Source organism: Penicillium longicatenatum (assembly GCF_028827895.1).
Source record: "Penicillium longicatenatum strain IBT 33135 chromosome Unknown contig_11_segment0_segment0, whole genome shotgun sequence".
NCBI lineage: Eukaryota > Fungi > Ascomycota > Eurotiomycetes > Eurotiales > Aspergillaceae > Penicillium > Penicillium longicatenatum.
In genome coordinates, this window is record NW_026643117.1 from 1027051 (window position 1) to 1043874 (window position 16824).

Consider the following 16824-nt stretch of genomic DNA (forward strand, 5'->3'; position numbering starts at 1 on the left):
ATATGTTGGAGTTCATCTTTGCAGTGAATTATCCGAGGGGCTCTGATGGAAGAAGCCCAAGTCTGACAATAGATCCCAATTTCCATCGGCGGACGGCCCTAGCCCCAAGAACTCCGGAAAATAGTAGTTGGTGAAGCTCTCTTCGGGGAAATCCTGTATTGGGTCTGGCAAGACTTCAACGCGGGGGCGTAGTTTCTGATGTACTTTGGAGATGATATTTCCCAGGGTATGTGCAGCATGACAGGGAAGGCCAATGCAATGAAGCCAGTCAACCAGATTTTGGATGAGAGCATCTAAGTCTCTGGTGTCACATGCCCTACTTACCTGGCTTTCATAATGGTTGAGTAAACGACAGATGACAATCGCTGCGAATGTAATCATGTGATAAATATGATCGGTCAAGTGGCGAGTACGCTCATCTACTGTATTCATGGCTAGGTGCACGATAGCTGTTGAATGGCGGACCATTTCTGAGACGACTGACTCTTGAGCACGAGCAGTCTTTGATTTCAGTGCATGTTCGTATAAGAGAAGATTGGAAAAATGGAAACCCATCAGCAGAAACTGAGATCTTGGCTGCTCTTAAAGTTCAAATGTCAGCATTTCCTCGTGCCCACTGGGTTGATAAAAGACCCGGCGACGTACCAATCACAAATTCCCATCGTCTCCTCCACGCCTGTAGATCCGCGACTGACTTGAGCAAATCTACCGATTCTTCAATCAAGTGTCCATAGACAGTCCAGTAGAGGTGTATCTCGGCAACCATCCGGATTTCAAAATTAGTTGCATGATCGGAGTCAATAATAGCCCGACAACGCTCAATCTGCCAAGCCTGTAGCATAGATTTGCGGCTTGTGCCAACACAATAGTGCAAGTGTGCTAGACAAAGATGGTTCCACAGGCAACATCGATCAAGGGTCTTTTCATCCATCCTGGTTGGTGGCTGGGACTGAGATGTCACCGCTGCAAATAGGGGGCTGGATTGACTGTGCTGCAGGGCAAACCCACTTAGAAGCCAGCTATCAATGCTTAAGGGCACCTGGCCCACAGTTGTAGACCACATGCAAAGAATAAGGGTTGCCTGGAAGAACTCAATAGACTGTGGGGCGATCAAAAGGCTGCTCGAAACAGAGGACCGAGCGTAATCATAAAGTTTAGGAGCCAGACTTGCAGCTAGTTGTTCGGAGCTATGCCGCACAGCGATTAAGCAACACGCACAGAAAAGTAAGGGCGATCTCTTCACGCGGGGTAGGAGAGCAGCGGGGTCGCCTTCCGGGTCATAGAGAATCCATCGACCATAATACTCGACAAATCTGGGCATCAATGTTAGTATGAACTCAAGACAGGCTTATGTTGATGGATAGTCGAGCTTGAAAGGCGTACATTGTGATGAGAGTCAAAGCCAGATCGGGCGAAATAATGTCATCTAAGACTGTCTCGAGAGGCCTTGTGTCGGGTGCAGACTTGATACCTGTATCCGTAGCCAGGTCTCGGATTACCATGATCGGGGCGGCGGAAGATTCCGTCTCCTTGTACGGAGCTTCCCCAGCTTCCGGGGTCGTCAGTACGCTTCCCTTGCTGGACTGATGATCATCGGAGCCTGCCGGGCCTTCTCCAAGGCGATCGAGAAGAGCTGCCAGTGTTCTCTCCACGCGTTCCAAGCTATATCAAAATGTCAATACTTTCAATCATGGGGACTTCCACACGCGGGGCAGAGGAATTCAATTCATACCGCGCATCTGTGTTTGAATGAGGATTGGCTAAATTTTCATCGTCAAGTCGCCCTGAAGCTTCTGTTAGGGAGCATTTTTGACGAAGTCTTTCGCATCGCAAACATGCTTTGCCTAGGACACTGGGCTCATAGCATCGGGTTTTCTGCTTTCTGCACGAAACGCACGCTCGTGAGGCTCTGCCCCGATCTGGCGGCATTATCGAGTGAATTCCTACCCCGATGAATGGTTCTTTTCTTGAACACAGAGAATAAGAAGAAGAAATCAAGGTTGGTGCATTTAGAAGCGTGAACATCAACGATCGCGAAACATATATTGCGTCACCTGATGCGGATAACATAAGCGTGCCACGATTTGCCTAACGCAGACTTGAGTTTGATTAGATCTCGGTTTTGCTCGGGGTCCAGCCATGATTGCGTGAATTTCCAAGATTTTCAGAGATTTGAAGGTCCATTCATAGTGATGCGACTGTGCGCACTATTTCCAAGATTAGTTAGTTATCAACTTGGAATTACATTATTGGTACCTTGTAATTATGTATGTATTCCCCAAGTGTATTGTACTACATGTGGACCCTGGAAGTTCGACTAAGTGGAATTGTCTTTTAATTCTAAGGTTCAGCCCGAGCCGGAGGGACTCGGGAGAAAAATTGAAAAGGCATTTCGTGGTCTATACATTTGTGCACTGTTGCATTCATATCATATCACATCAGCTCGCGACAACATCCAGAATCTAGAAATCCATGCGCAGGGCAATGGTCGGTGCAGCTTGCGGTACATTATCATTTGCTTCACCGGACGCCGAGGAGCTGGCTCCAATACCCGCACTGCGGAGAACCTCCTCCACAAGCGACTTTTGGTCTACACTCATATTCGCCACCAATGTTCGGAAACTGGCTTGGTCTGCTTTGGCTAATTCAAGCAGATGCCCAGCGGATTCCTGGTGTACTGATTGTCCCTCGCGATTGGCACGAGCTAACAGGGCAGACATGACAAGCGAGACTGCGGCCGGAATCTCAGCAGGGGAGAAGGTCGAGTTTGACACACAGGACACGAGCGTGCGAGCGATGACAGCCCGCGAGTTCTCTGGGTCTGTGGGAATTTCGCCCGTGTCGGACGGACAACCAACAAGGAAGGCGATCAATCTTGGAAGTAGATACCGAGAAATCACATCATCTGTCATGTAACGGGGACTAGGCTTGAGCATGATCGAACGAAGACAGCTGGCGGCTACGGTGGCGAGGCCGACATCTTGGAGACAATCGAGAAGCTCATCGAGAACGCGAGTGACAAGAGGGTCCTGCGGTGGTAGGACATGTCCACCTGCTGTTATCAGGAAAGTGATAGCCAAAAGCGTATTTTTGGCGCAGGGCATGGAGGTCTCTGACTCCCGACGCTGGGCGATTGTGAGGATGGTCAAGAAACGTGTAAGACATCCTCGCATCTGGTAGGTTACCACATCCATGTCATCTGGACCTTCGGACGAACGCGCGATTCCATGGATGAACTGTCGGAAAATCGGAAGAGCCTGGGGTACAACTTCGGTCTGGCAGATTCCGGTTGCCAGAATAGTGGTAAAAATATGAAGGATACAAGCGTGAAGGTCATTGCGAATAATTGAAGGGAAGACCGACGCAACATCAACAAGAGAGCGCAGTGCCAAACGAACCAGGGCCAACGAATCTTCTGAGGACACGTTGAACCTTGCCAGGGGTGTTGATTCACGGAGGTTAGGGAGCATGCCCGCAAGAACCAGAATTATGTTCCTAGTCAGTTCAAACAACTGCTCGATATCATCCGACAAATGATCACTTCGTTCCTGGTCACTTTGTGCTGCAGGGTGGTCAAGCGAGAGGTTCTGCGCGATACCCACAATCACTGTCTGGATAGGTGTGCTCTCGGTCAAAACGAGTCGATCAAAGGTGTCCATGGTCTCCGAAAAGATGGCATCTTGGTAAATAGCATTACCAGAAATGATAGGTCTTAAGATTCTCTTGAGGGCCTGGAGAATAGCGAGCCGCTGTGATGGCGTAGTCCCTTGGTCGACCAGAGACTCGAAAGCAAGACCAAACAGAACAAAGAAGAACGCAACAGGCTCTTCACGATAGTTTATGTCATGGCCCTTCCCTTGAGACTCGCTAGTGGTAAGCTCTTGGCTTTCTTTCTTCGCATTCTCCTCAGGGCTAGTGGGATCCTCTGGATGCTGCAGCTTGCCATCCAAGGCGTCAAAAACAAAGTCAATGTCCTTTTCAACCAAACCAGCAATCGCATCAACGAGATTGAGCCAGGTATCTTGGTAGAACTTGAGCAATGTCTCTCTGTTCAATGCAGCATAAACCTCATCCAAGTCGTTGCTTTGTGTGCTTGTACCTAAAGCGCCAGAAATATCAGGCTCAAATCGCAGCCGAGCATATTCCTGGAGAGATGCAAGCCATAGTGGGGTGAGTTTGGCAACATAAGGCTGAACAACCTGGTTGAGGTACTCTTGGTCGATACTAGCAATCTGAAGTCTAGCCCAAGCAGAAAACAGCGCCAGCTTGACCATCACTCGAGCGTTTGAGTTCAAGCCTTTGAGATCGCCAATATCAGTAGTCTCAGGATTTTCTATATATTTATTAGTATATTTGTCATAAATGCTGAGAAGAGAAACATACTGGCAAAGTTTTCAAGGCCAAGCACGAGAAGTTTAAGAATTCTTCCCATGCGATCCACATTGGTCACGATTCCTGTCGCGATGAATGTGGCCGAGACGTTGATTGCCTCCGAAGCCAGCTCGGGGGACGAGTCGACCGCAAACGCAGGAGTCAGCGCGGACCCGATCTGAGCTTGGTACTGCTCAAGCAAAGAGGCCTCGGCGAAATCCGGGTCTGGAGTCTTACCAAACATCTAGAACATGGTAAGTAAATTTGAACAAACTGGGACGAAAGGGACATACTGTCAAGACTTGATCGATAATTTTCAAACCCCAAATACGCAGCTCAATAACATTAGCAGTCGATGCCGAGAATGCCATTCTCACGATATCGCCAACTTTGGATTGAAGTGCTAGCTCAGCAGGAATGGTCTGGTCAGGCAAAATGGCTTCTTGTACTGTCGCTAGAAGCTCGGAGAGGCAAGACATTGCAAAGTTGCGAGTCTGCCACTTCAGGAATTCCTGGCCTGCGATAGCTCCATTTGCAGGGTCACCCTGGCCATCTCCAGCGACCGCGGATGCAAAACCAGCAACTTCATCGTCTGGAATATCCGCCGCAGCTGTTTGGACAGCTGTAGTCGGTGGAATTTCTACTTTGTTGCGCGTTTTTGTCATGATGGTCTGACAGCGCTGAATCCAAAGCCCAGTTTCTGTGAGCGCTGTTTGTTGCAACCATTCATGAATCATAGTCCTGAGGGGAACGTTACCCGGCGCATCATCGAATGCAAGCCAGATATCATCTTCAAGAGTGTCATTTGCGATCTGGACCACAGATGTAGCGTCGCGCTTCATCAGATTGCTCAGACCACGAACAGCAACATCTCGCATGAATGAATTGTTTGCACGAAGCTCTTTTTGCAGACGCTTGACGTATCCAGGAATATCCATGTAGCTGGAGGCATAGAGAGAGAAGTGATCCAAGCACTTCGAGCTCTCGGTGACTAACGCAGTGTTTTCCTCTAGCTGGAATTGGCGGAGAAGAGTCAGAATAAGGTTGCGGGTTTTTGCAATATCTTGCAAATCTGGCCCAAGAACATTGATCAGCGAATCAACACATCGACTGATCACAACAGGAGTCAAGAATGACATCTCAATATTGGAGGTAGCCAAGGCTGCGCATTCTTCGTTGTGTGTGTCGGCATTGTAGAGCTGAGCCAGCATACCCAGTGAGCTGGAAGCAAATGGAGAGAATGTCAGACCGGCAGAATTAGCCACTCTTTCCAGCCCACCAAGAGCCCAGAAATGGACAACAGGGTGCGGATCATTGCAAAGAGACATTAGGACTCCAACAATCGTCTTGAGATGCAGACCGGCTGCCATACCGCCAACCTGGGAATGAATGCATCCAAGAGCAGCAGCACAGCCAGCTCGAGCATTTGGCTCTCTGTTAGCAACAATGGTGTCCACGAGCCAATTGACCAGTGTATTAGTGCAGGGGTTTCCAGCACTATCGCATAGACGACCTAGCGCCTCCACACCAATGATTCGAACAATAGGGTCGGCATCGATAGTGAATTTCTGAATGAGCTCCTGCAGGGTCTTTTCTGTCGATGTGCTCAACTTTCCAGCGACGAAGTCGGTTTCCTTGACGGCGACTTTCAATGCATGCAAGAGAGCAACTGCAACATTGACACCTAACGCGGCTTTGCGTCCAGGGTTTCTCTGGAGAGCCGGAGAGGTCAGAAATGAAGCAATCTGCTCCACACTACTCTCTTGAATTTTAGGCGAGTGAAGAGCAATGGCGACCGAGAACAGATCAATTGCTGAGTTGACAACACCAGTGGTTGGTGGATCCACCACGAGGGAATCACCATCTCGCAGGCTGTAGAGAAGGACAGAGTCATGCTCGCTTGCTTGGCATACAGGGAATGTGAGAGAATCATCGACGACCTCGTCAACTGAATCAATAGCAGACCACGCAGGGCTATTCTCACTTCCATGAGTGCCAGACAATGCAGCCCAGATATACTGTCGAGCAAGCCCAGTGACACCAAAGCCGTAATTATCGCACAAATCCCACAGGCCATCAAATTGGCCAGTTGAAGCGGCAATGGAGCTTTCCATAGGCCTGTACTGCGCATCTGGATCTGCAAACGAAGAGATAGCAAGGCTGAGCAGGCTAGACTGAGAAATTATGTCGCCGTGGCTAGGATGATGAACATGCACCAACTTTGAGAAGCATTGCAACACTCGACGACGCACCATCGTGGTGAAGTCGTGTAGCTGAAGGGATGGGTGAAGACGTTGCGAGATATCTTCCATGGATTTGGGACGTGGCAAGTCATCCAAAAACTCGACTGTGTTCTGCAACATAGCAGCGATTCTCTTCGCACCGTCTGCAGTGATAAGCTTGCTGTTGAACTCCATGAAGACCAGGAGGGCGCTCAAAGCACATTCACGAACATGAGCCAGGAAGCTCGTCTCTAGAGTGCTTGGCTGGGCGGAATTCTCCTTTTTCAAATGCTTTGGCAGAGCATTCTTCCAAAGCAGCATGAGTTGGGAGAGATGAATCTTGACAAAGCTCGGCCCGAGGGGCATCAGCCCTCCAATTAAGATCCATGCAACCTGGATTTGCGTACTTGCAACTCGAAGCTCACACGTGCTACTGGTCTTGAGAAGATCTGTAGCCTGGGAGAAGATGCGCGCAAAAACGTCAACAGCTCCGTAAAGCGGTTGCAGACGGGAAGTACTCAGCATCGCCGAAAGACCGTTTGCATATCCAACGCACCGACGAGGCGACTGTCGTGGTGTAGCAAGTTGCCCGATCTCCCTGTTTAAACTATTCATGCAGATGGTCACGCAAGAGAGAAGTTGGTAGGGACATGCGAGTACGAAGCTCCGCAAACAATGAGCAGTATGAATCTGGACTGTGTAGCTGGGGTGGGGTAAAACCTGCAGCAAGGCATCACGACAACTATCGGCATGGATGGCAAAGGCGGATCCAAGTGATGAGATCAAGGACGACAAAGCACTGACGGCGCTGGTCAACGTGTATTTGCTAGGCTCGCGGCGCTCTTGGACAACCTGCGGGTAGTCCTTCAGGATCTCGTTGATGATCCATTTCGCCGCATTAAGCTGGCTGCTTTCCTGAAGCATCTCACGTCCAATAGCGTCTTCAAGAATGGTCTTCACAAACTTGCGGGTCATGAGCAGGCGGAATCGGTTGTAGGTGACCGTCGGATGATTAAGAAGTTCGATAAGCAGATTGGAGGCAATTTCCCCATATCGCTCTTCGACAATCTTATCTCCCAGGTTGCGTAGTATAAACTTGTAGCACATGCAGATGCCAGCACGGGTGCGGTTAGAGGTTGTACTTTTCAAATACTGCGAAGAGAGCTGGCGTAAGAGATCCGGAAGAAGGAAGAACAACCGAGACTCAGACTTCTTTGGCGCAACAGACGATTCGGACATCTCAGCCTCTTCTTCGTCTCCGGGTCCAAGGCCAGGCTTCTTGGACATCCTCTTCATCTTCTTAGACTTTGGCTTTGGGGCCGCTATAACATGCGTTTCTGTGGCGTGGAGCTTAATGAGAGCACGGCCAAGACAAGCCGCGGCGGCATGTCGAACCGGTGCAGTAGGGCTATCAATGACCTTCCACATTATGGTCTTCAAGACCTCGAAGTCGTTAACATTATCAAAAAATGGGGTCGTATTTATCAACTGCTCCAGGCAGCGACAAGCATGCACTTGAACGAATGTCGACTTGTCACCAGTCGCCGCATTGCGCCCCTGCTTCCAAATATCGCGGGCAGTCGCCTCATCGATCGGGACACCGATGCCAACCACGATCTTGCGGAGCACAGAGAAGATGACACCGCGCAGGCCCGTATGATTACTGGCAGACTTGAGCAGCTTCAGCATGCCTGACGTTGCAACGTTGGACTGCATAAATGCGCTGTCGCCGGCGGTAACAAACACCTCACCCAGGCAATGCGCTGCAGCGAACTTGACTTTCAAATCTGCCTCGCTCTTGCTTGCATTTATAAGCCCAAGTAGATCTGTAATAGTCTCGAAGAGGATTCCCCGATCCCCTTTCGCGAGGATAGTACCGAAGCATCGTCCTAAGTTGTTGCGGAGGACTCTCGTAATCGTAGGGGAGGTGAGGGTCAAGATCTTGAACAATTCCTTTTTCAGAGATTTCTGCTGAGCTGAGAGCTGCGCGGACTCGAGACCGCAGATGAACTGCACAAGATCGGAGGTGAAGGTAAGCAGATAGAGGTCCTGTTGTTCGGAGGGGAGAGCATGGAGCTTGGAGACATCCAGCTCCGGGGCCGCGTTCTCAGGCTTTGTGGATGCGGGGGCAGGCTCGGAGGGCGACATTGAAAATATGATATTGAGGATTTAGCAATCCCCATGAAAGGAATGGAAAGGCAGTAAACACGAAGGTCGAAGTGTATGTATGTGTGCCTCCTTATGCCCGCGGAGCGGAGAGCGGATAAACTGTCGGGCCGGTTTTGGAATGTATGGATTTCGCCGCATTGGCTCTTGATTGAGATTAGATTAAACGCAAAAAAGAAATAAGTGAGATGGAGATGACGCTGCAATGGGGCAGACTACTACGACACCACCGTACGACTTCGGTATGCAGCACCTGTCGCAGATTCAGCTCAGCCCCCGTCTCGTTCTCTGGACACAGCAAGTGGTCAACGATCAAACATGATAAGGCCAAGAATGACAAGTCAAAGAGCAAGGAGCGCCAGATGGTGAGCAAGGAAATTAGCAACGCAACACAATGTACGTTCCTCTCAGTCAATATCAATTGTTCTCAGGTGGCTAATGCTTCTTTCTGCGCCAGTATGGGGCCCCGATCCAAAGTACAACCCTCGTCTAACCCTCGCCCTGACCAATGCGAAGCGCGCCTCCATCCCCAAAATAATCATTGAAGCAGCAATTGCGCGTGGACAGGGGCTCAGTGTAACGGGTCAAGCACTGGAGTCATTGACAATTGAAGCGATGCTACCCGGGTCAGTAGCGGCAGTGATCGAATGTCAGACGGACCAAAAGGCGCGCGTGCTACAAGACATCCGACACTCGATCAAGACAATTGGAGGCACCGTGACACCGACTACCTTCTTGTTCGAGAAGAAAGGCCGAGTTATCATGGAGAAGAAGGAAGGCTTGAATGCGGACGACTACTTGGACCAGGCAATCGAAGCCGGAGCGACGGATATCATTACGGACGAGGAAGGCCGCCTAGTCGTATTCACCGACCCATCAGAAACGAAGAAAGTCGGAGAGTCGTTCTCGAAACTATCCGGTTTGACAATTGAGGTTTTGGAGTTCTTCTGGGATCCGAATCAGGATACCATGGTTGTAGTACAGGATCCAGAGCATGCTGAGATTACTGGGAATCTTCTCAATTCCTTGCGCGACGATCCGAGTGTGCAGGATATTTATTTGAACACTTTGGACAAGCTTTGATAGTGGATGATTCTTGGAAAATTAGGCCTTGAATCAGGCACCTACATCTCAGGCTGGAAGAAGTATCATGTACAGTAGCCCTGGAGGCATAATAGAGGCACACATACATATTTCAATGTTTGAATACATAGAACTCAAGTTTGCCATAGCATCAAAGTTCTGTCAAGGTGAACTTCCAAGGTTGGGAACCGACAAGTTAAGGCTCATGACGCTGACCCAAATAAGAAAATTTCATATTGAAATGGGCAAATACGAATCACTCCTTCCGCAGAGCTTTCATAGTGCTTCTCATCAACTCGCTCGTGCCCGTACTACCAACTGCATCTAGCCAATCCAGCATATGTACCCGGTACTCCTGCCAAGTAATCTTTGCTCCTCCCTCCTTCTCAAGGGCCTGCAACGCCTTCGGGGCAACTGGCTTTCGCAACCTGGGCCCATCCTTCACGAGTTGCTTCTCGATTTCCAGATCCGAAAAGCAAGCCGCAGAGAGGTTAGAAAATGCGGCATGGTGGCTGAGAGAGAATATCGAGGGCAAAGTGCAGTGGAAAGCGCTTTTGTGGTCGTACCTTTTGGCCGTCTCATTAACGTCACGGATATAGTTGGTGAAGACCGATATGCTGGATGCAGGTATAAGACACGCGCGGGCATTGGGATCCTCTGAATTCAAGGCACGATTTCGCCATACTAGGTTGCATGTGTCCATGACATAACCGTTGAACTGGCCCACGACTTTGGAATCATACAAGGGATCCGAAGGATTCGCTGGTTTAATGGTTTTGGAGGTGAGCGAGGCTTCGAATGAGGATTTGTATTCCGCCAGAATAGAGCTGAGGATGGAAATGACGGAGACGATGGGTGTAAAGGTGATTGCGTATATTGATGGGGCAGGTGGGACTGCCAGTCGGATGCTGGCATTCTCGGATGCATGAGAGAAGAGGTCTGCAAGGCACTGGTAGAACTGAAGGATAGACCAGATGGCTGGTCTGAAAGCTGTCTGTTTATCATTGGAAATGGGCGGAAATTCTTGAATCGCTGATGCTAAAAGCTCGGCATGTCCTATCAATTCGGTTAAAGGAGCTGACTCCTCTGAGATGGCATGCTGAGTTCGGAGTTTGACACCCCATTCACTGATCAATGCGGAGTAAAATCCGAGCAAATCTGTTCTGGAAACGCAAGAGTCGTCCAATACGGAAGCCTCCAGCGGCCACAAAATTCTGGTACGGAGCGACTGGTACTCTTCGATTGGGAGGTATCGAAGCAATCCCAGCACCTGTTCGCGATTATCTCGCCCATTCCAAGATTCAAGATATGATTCTAAAAACGACTGAACCGAAGGTAGGAGTTGCTAGATTCCAATTAGCTAGTCCAATCATCAAAAGAGACAATCAGCAATCTTACCTTGGTGTATGCGGCATATTCCTCAACAAAGCTCAGAACGTAAGACAAAAGATCCGGATCATCATCCTCATTCTCCTCTTGAATGTGCTCTAGTCTATCTTGTAAGAAGTTTTTCAGCCATTCGTCTAGCCGATGATCTGCAACTTCAGACTGGATCAGATGGAGATATTTCTGCGCCATCCCATCACCAAGCGTTGAAATTATCTGGTTAGGCAACTCGATCAAATCTATCTTGTCAACAAAATGCTCGATGCCACGAAGTTCCTCTAGGGAAGTGTGTTTATTTGACACACGTGAGGTTTGCAAAACAGGGATAGCGACTTCGATCCTGCTTCTTTTCATTGCACCCCGATGAACAACCTGGTAACTTGAACCTTGCGCAGCTTCCGCCTTCTCCAGATTTGCGGTCTGCAGCATCTTTGCATGACTCGCCCATTCGGGATCGGGGTGCTTGAAGAACAGAGCGGCCCTCCTGGACCCGCCTACATCCCCAATGATGATCTCAGGATAATAGTTTTTGAAGATCTTGAGCAGAGTCACCAGTTCTTTATCTTCTCCACCCGCATTCTGAATTAGCTCCATCAGCGCCTGGATGCGGAATGGCTTCACATGTTTTCTTCTCGTAATCAGCGAGAGAAGATGGCACAGCGGCTTCCGTAAACTAATCATGTCAAGATGATTGAACAAGACAGCATAAAGCTTTCCAAGATGAGATTTGTCATCGAGAAATTCATATGTGAGAATCAGCCAGCGGACAAGCAGGGACTGCGTCGCCGGGCTGGGTTTGGACTTGCTTGGACCCAGGGATGATATGATCCGTGTGACATGCTTGGGTGTGATCCTGTCCTGTGGGTACAGGTTCTTGATCAACGTGGTAGTAGTACCTTGGTCAAGATTATTTTTAGTTGTTAGGATCTTCAACAACCGGCCCAGCGCATCAGGTGAAATGCCGCTCTCATATGCTTTTGACGCAATCATTTTAGCCAACTCTCCAGCATCGGTATATCTTTGCTTGGCAGGGACGAAAGCAACTATAAGTTCATAAGTTATGTTTACGCTGATTCGGAATTGACTTTTGGGATAACTTACCGGCTTCCAAATGTTCAACAGCTTCGAGCAAGTTGCCCCGCCCATTACTTTCTGTAAGTCTATTAGTCAATGTTCGGATTCACAAGTCGTTTGATTTTTTGAAAATACCTGAATCAAAATCCATTGAGATGCAGTGACGCTTGTAGTATCGCTGTAAGGAGATGCTACTTTATCGCGCCTGTCGAGTCGGGGATGCGCGCATACGCTTGATCCCAGTTCTTTGGCGCGTGTACACGTCAAAGGACGCGCTTCACACTGGGTGGCAGCAATGGGCACAATGTGCAAATAAGTCGAGGAAAATTACAGCTAAAAGCAGTCAAACAACAAAAAGATCGTTTGAGCTTGGGTAATAGTCGAAAAGCGTGGCATAGAAAGTAGAACGTGGGCGCGAAACGTCGAAGCCGCGCTTAACCCCGATCGGGCAACCCATAACAATGGGCGAAACCCAAGTTCATCATCTACGACATCAGTGCAATTTTTTTTTTTTTCTACATATGGAGTTATTCAATTAAAAAGGAAGTATTATTTCGAATTCTAAATAATAGTGTTGGTTTCAAAAAATCCAATCAAATAGCATCTTCCTTCGCAAAGCTGGTATGTACCAGATGTAAGCAAGGGACGAATGACAGCAAAACCCTTGAAGGAGTCATTATGCTTCCGAGAATCGTCAGGTTAGAACTCCCAAAGGATAGACCGCTCATTTACGCTTGCGGGCAGGCTTGGATGACTTGGAGTCAACGTTGGAGGAGGTCTGAGTGGCAACCTCGGGCTGCTTCTCAGATTCGACAGCGGGTGCCGTCTGTTCCTCTTCCTCGTCGCTATCACCGCCCTGTCCAAACTCGTTGACGCGCTTGTAGTCAACTTTGTACTTCCAGCCCTGGTAGAGCCAGATGAAGAAGATAACATCGTCGCGGAGAGTAGCCAGGCGATGCAACCAAGGCATCTTGACCGTGAAAGCGAAAAGATCGTCGATGAAGGTGTTGAGGAATTTGTAGGCCATCGCCTTGCCGGGCATGTGGGCAACAGACTAGATTAACACGTTAGTTTAGGAAATGATCCATGTTTCTAGGGGGCAGGTATTTTACCTTCAATCGGTAGTTGATGTATAAGCTGGGAACCATCATCAGGAATCCATATGCGTAGACACTGCCAACGAGAGTCTCGATGATATACGAGTACCAGGACTTGTGAGTGTTGTAGACCAGGCTGTAACCAGCGTATGCGAGAAGCAGGGGCACTGCAACAATGTACAAGTAACGGAAAGCGATCTCGTCATACTCCTTGGTCTTCTTCTCAGTCTCAGAGAGCTTGTGCTTGTCCTCGAAGACAATAACATAAGGCAGGAATGAAAAGAATGAATCGGCCTGTGGGGGACGCAGACGGACGTCCACTGTCTTCGTGACCTTCCAAGCTTCCAGGAGAATTCCGAAGCCCTGGCTAGCCAGAATCATCCAAGAAGTGTTTTCGCTATTGTCCATGAGGTAGAGAAAGATGACAGCCTGCATGAAGACATTGGCCAAGATCGTGCGAACGGATGTGCCGACGACGTCCTTCTTCTTGCGCCAATGCGACTAAATTATTTGTGGTTAGCAAGGAACCTCTTTTGGTGATATAGGCAATCCAATGGGTGAGTATGGATAACTTACAATATCGTTCTTAAATGCCAGAGTCTCAAAGAGCATGTGCAGAATGGTGACCACACCAGTGGTGCACAGGAGGTAGATGTTGGTATCGAGCAGGATCTCCTTGACCATCTCCCACTCAGTACCATCACCACCACCAGGCACGGGCCCACCGTGAGCAGCCTGGCGAGCACTCTGCTTGGAGCCCTCATCAACGCTAGTAATAATGCTAAACTTCCAGTTGGCCATGTTGTTGAGAGTGATGCGCAGGGGCACGCTCTCAACAGTAGAGTTCAGTTCCGTCATGTGGGTACGCAGCTGCCAGAAAGTATTCAGAAACACAATAGGATAGTACCAGCCATTTTTGCCGCTAACATCGCGAGCACTGGTGCGTTCCAGCTGGACATACTGGCGGACCGCAGGGTGCATCTGGGCAAATTTCACAGTGCCAGAATCAGGAATAAGAGAGACGGTGAAATTGGGGTGGTAGTAAGAAGCAATTGAAACTTTGGGAGTGGTGTCTTCCTCTTCCTCTATCTCACCTCCATCTGCCAAGAGATTCTTGAGCTTCTTGACCTTCTTCTTGGCCAGGTACTGGTTCAGGGGTCGCTGGAAGTGAACAGCATTGTCGCTACTGTAGCCCTTGGCAGTAGGATCAAGCTCATGTCCCGTGCGGGCCACAAAGAAGTGCGCCCAGAGAGTACCGTTCTGCTGAACCTGCTTTGGCACCTGGATTGTGGTATCAATTTCACGGGTATCAGTGTAGTTTCCGAGGGTGAAGTTCTTTTCCTGCAAAACGAGGACGGTTTCCGGAGACTTGAGGGAGGGTAGCGAGAGATGAGGTGTCACATAAATGCTAATGTCAAGGGCAGTATCCGCCGCCCAGATAGGAGCAATGATATCCGGGAGAATACTAGGGTCGGCGACCTCGCTTGGGTCCGGGCGATGCTCGAAGGAAGGCATCTTGCCCGTGACTGGGCTAACGCTAACATCGGATGCTGCATTATCCTTGTTGAAGAATCGACCAATCACGAATTGCACGAGGAGGAAAATTCCCAGGCCTTGCAAGGCGCCCTTGAAGCCCGACTAGATAGAATTGTCAATAAACCGAGTTCTTCGCACCCATTATCCTAATCAAGGCGACTTACGCTGGACGAGGCCGCCTCCTCTCTTCGTTGCCTCTGTTCAGGCATGATGGGATGATGAAGGGAGGGATGGTGAAGGAAAAGAAGAGGCCAAATCGGCCGGAGTGGAGGTTAGCGGGCACGTCTTACCCGTTAGTCTGGGCCTGAGAGCTAGAACCCAAGGGAAAGTTGACGCGGGGGCTTGGCATTGGCGGTGGGCAGTTATCTATTCCCCCTCCAACCAGCCCCAACTCTCCAACTCCACAGTCCAATCCAACCTCGGCAACGCCTGTATACCTGTCGCGAATTCTTTGTGATCGCGCAATGGGTATCGCACTCCAGTGCTGGCGCTGACCTCATGGACAACCACCCTTCCCCCGATTTTCGCGCGCAGCAGTTCCCATCGCATAGCGAGCCAAGAGTATGGCTAATCACCGCCGGAGACTCGCCGATTGGCATCTCGGTCGCGCGGCAGGTCCTTGCGCATGGTGATTCTGTTCTGCTGGGACTCGCGCATACAGTTTTGGAACGAGATCAACGCCGTCGGGATGGATACGAAGCTTTTCTCGCTGAAGTTGAGGAGCACAGCGACGAAGGATGGAAGGACCGGATGAAGGCGGTCCCTCTGGATATAAGGTACGCGTGCAGACATGCCAGCGCTGCGACCAATATGTGGGAGGAGAAAAAAAAAATACTAATCGGCGTCTTTCTCAATAGAATGATGGGCGAATGCCAAGCAGTTGTCGCAGAAGCGGCGGCGACATTTGGCCGGGTAGACATACTTCTTTGCTGCACCAGTCAAGGTAAGAACAGCAGGGAATGCATAAATGATGAAATATAGTATAATTGACAGCAAACTAGCTTTGATTGGCACTGTCGAGGAGCTGTCGGCTTCAGCGCAAACCCTGAACCTTGTGCGCGACCAATTCGAGATCAACTACTTCGGTCCTCTGAATATAATCAAAGCTGCCTTGCCATACATGAGAAGAGAAAGCAGTGGCCATGTGATGATTCTATCAGGAATCAGTAAGCTCCTTCGACCCTCGTGCGTAACAAGACTACATCTGACAAACGACAGCGGCACACATTGGCACTCCAGGCCTTGGAATGTACTGCGCAGCTGGTTGGGCCCTAGAAGGATTTTGCGACGTGAGTTTATGCTCCTATGCACTCGCCAATGACAAGTTGGCTAATTTTTATCAGAGCCTCGCCTTCGAGGTCGCACCTTTCAACATCAAAGTCACGATCTTCCAATGCAGCATCGAAATTGGCATTCTCACCAACCTTGTCACCAGCGTGCCACCGATCTTCCCCGCGTATTCACCATCAAACAACAGCGCGCCTCTCTTCCGTGGGATACTCAACCACCTCGTCCCTCGACTTCCAGACGCTCAATCTGAGGGCTTGCAAAACCAACCGACCTCGTCCCGGAAAGACAATCCAGAGAACACGAGAGTCAGTTCAGTTGAGAATGGCCCATTCTCCGTCCCTGAAGTCGTCTCTATGCACCCGCCATTAAGTTCGGCGCACTTGGAGGTTCTGGTGTCTGAAACCGTTTATGCTATCACATCTATTGGCGGGCATGAAAATCCGCCATCCCGTCACATTGTAGGACAGGAAGGCGTTGCCAGTGTGAAGGAGAAATTGAAGACAGTTAGCGAAGAGCTGGAAGACTTTATTCAGGCTAGTTTTGCGGTTGATGTTGCAGCAGACTCGGATCCTATGCCTCCAATCGTTTAAACTAAATAC

General features: G+C 49.5%; 6 protein-coding genes across 6 annotated transcripts; 2 read left to right on the top strand and 4 right to left on the bottom strand.

The window, feature by feature from the left end:
• Nucleotides 1–12: 12 nt before the first annotated feature.
• On the bottom strand, nucleotides 13–1929 carry N7484_000379 (Zn(II)2Cys6 transcription factor; the record flags this gene model as incomplete). Its single annotated transcript, XM_057110800.1, has 5 exons — nucleotides 13–324; nucleotides 361–581; nucleotides 646–1313; nucleotides 1384–1662; nucleotides 1733–1929. The coding sequence occupies 5 exons, from the start codon at nucleotides 1927–1929 to the stop codon at nucleotides 13–15; spliced, it is 1677 nt and encodes a 558-aa protein (XP_056978026.1).
• A 533-nt stretch (nucleotides 1930–2462) lies between these two features.
• On the bottom strand, nucleotides 2463–8741 carry N7484_000380 (AP-1 complex accessory protein LAA1; the record flags this gene model as incomplete). The annotated part of the gene is made up of 3 exons (XM_057110801.1): nucleotides 2463–4333; nucleotides 4384–4615; nucleotides 4665–8741. The coding sequence occupies 3 exons, from the start codon at nucleotides 8739–8741 to the stop codon at nucleotides 2463–2465; spliced, it is 6180 nt and encodes a 2059-aa protein (XP_056978027.1).
• Nucleotides 8742–8953: 212 nt separating this feature from the next.
• On the top strand, nucleotides 8954–9842 carry N7484_000381 (post-initiation translation factor DPC29; the record flags this gene model as incomplete). The annotated part of the gene is made up of 2 exons (XM_057110802.1): nucleotides 8954–9155; nucleotides 9217–9842. 2 exons carry the CDS (start codon nucleotides 8954–8956, stop codon nucleotides 9840–9842), a joined length of 828 nt encoding a protein of 275 aa, XP_056978028.1.
• Nucleotides 9843–10098: 256 nt separating this feature from the next.
• N7484_000382 (Mis6 domain protein) lies at nucleotides 10099–12453 on the bottom strand (the record flags this gene model as incomplete). The annotated part of the gene is made up of 4 exons (XM_057110803.1): nucleotides 10099–11187; nucleotides 11241–12271; nucleotides 12330–12380; nucleotides 12438–12453. The coding sequence occupies 4 exons, from the start codon at nucleotides 12451–12453 to the stop codon at nucleotides 10099–10101; spliced, it is 2187 nt and encodes a 728-aa protein (XP_056978029.1).
• A 573-nt stretch (nucleotides 12454–13026) lies between these two features.
• N7484_000383 (CLPTM1 family protein) lies at nucleotides 13027–15144 on the bottom strand (the record flags this gene model as incomplete). Its single annotated transcript, XM_057110804.1, has 4 exons — nucleotides 13027–13356; nucleotides 13415–13900; nucleotides 13976–15037; nucleotides 15100–15144. 4 exons carry the CDS (start codon nucleotides 15142–15144, stop codon nucleotides 13027–13029), a joined length of 1923 nt encoding a protein of 640 aa, XP_056978030.1.
• A 289-nt stretch (nucleotides 15145–15433) lies between these two features.
• On the top strand, nucleotides 15434–16815 carry N7484_000384 (short chain dehydrogenase/reductase family protein; the record flags this gene model as incomplete). Its single annotated transcript, XM_057110805.1, has 5 exons — nucleotides 15434–15711; nucleotides 15793–15878; nucleotides 15937–16101; nucleotides 16154–16224; nucleotides 16279–16815. 5 exons carry the CDS (start codon nucleotides 15434–15436, stop codon nucleotides 16813–16815), a joined length of 1137 nt encoding a protein of 378 aa, XP_056978031.1.
• Nucleotides 16816–16824: the final 9 nt, after the last annotated feature.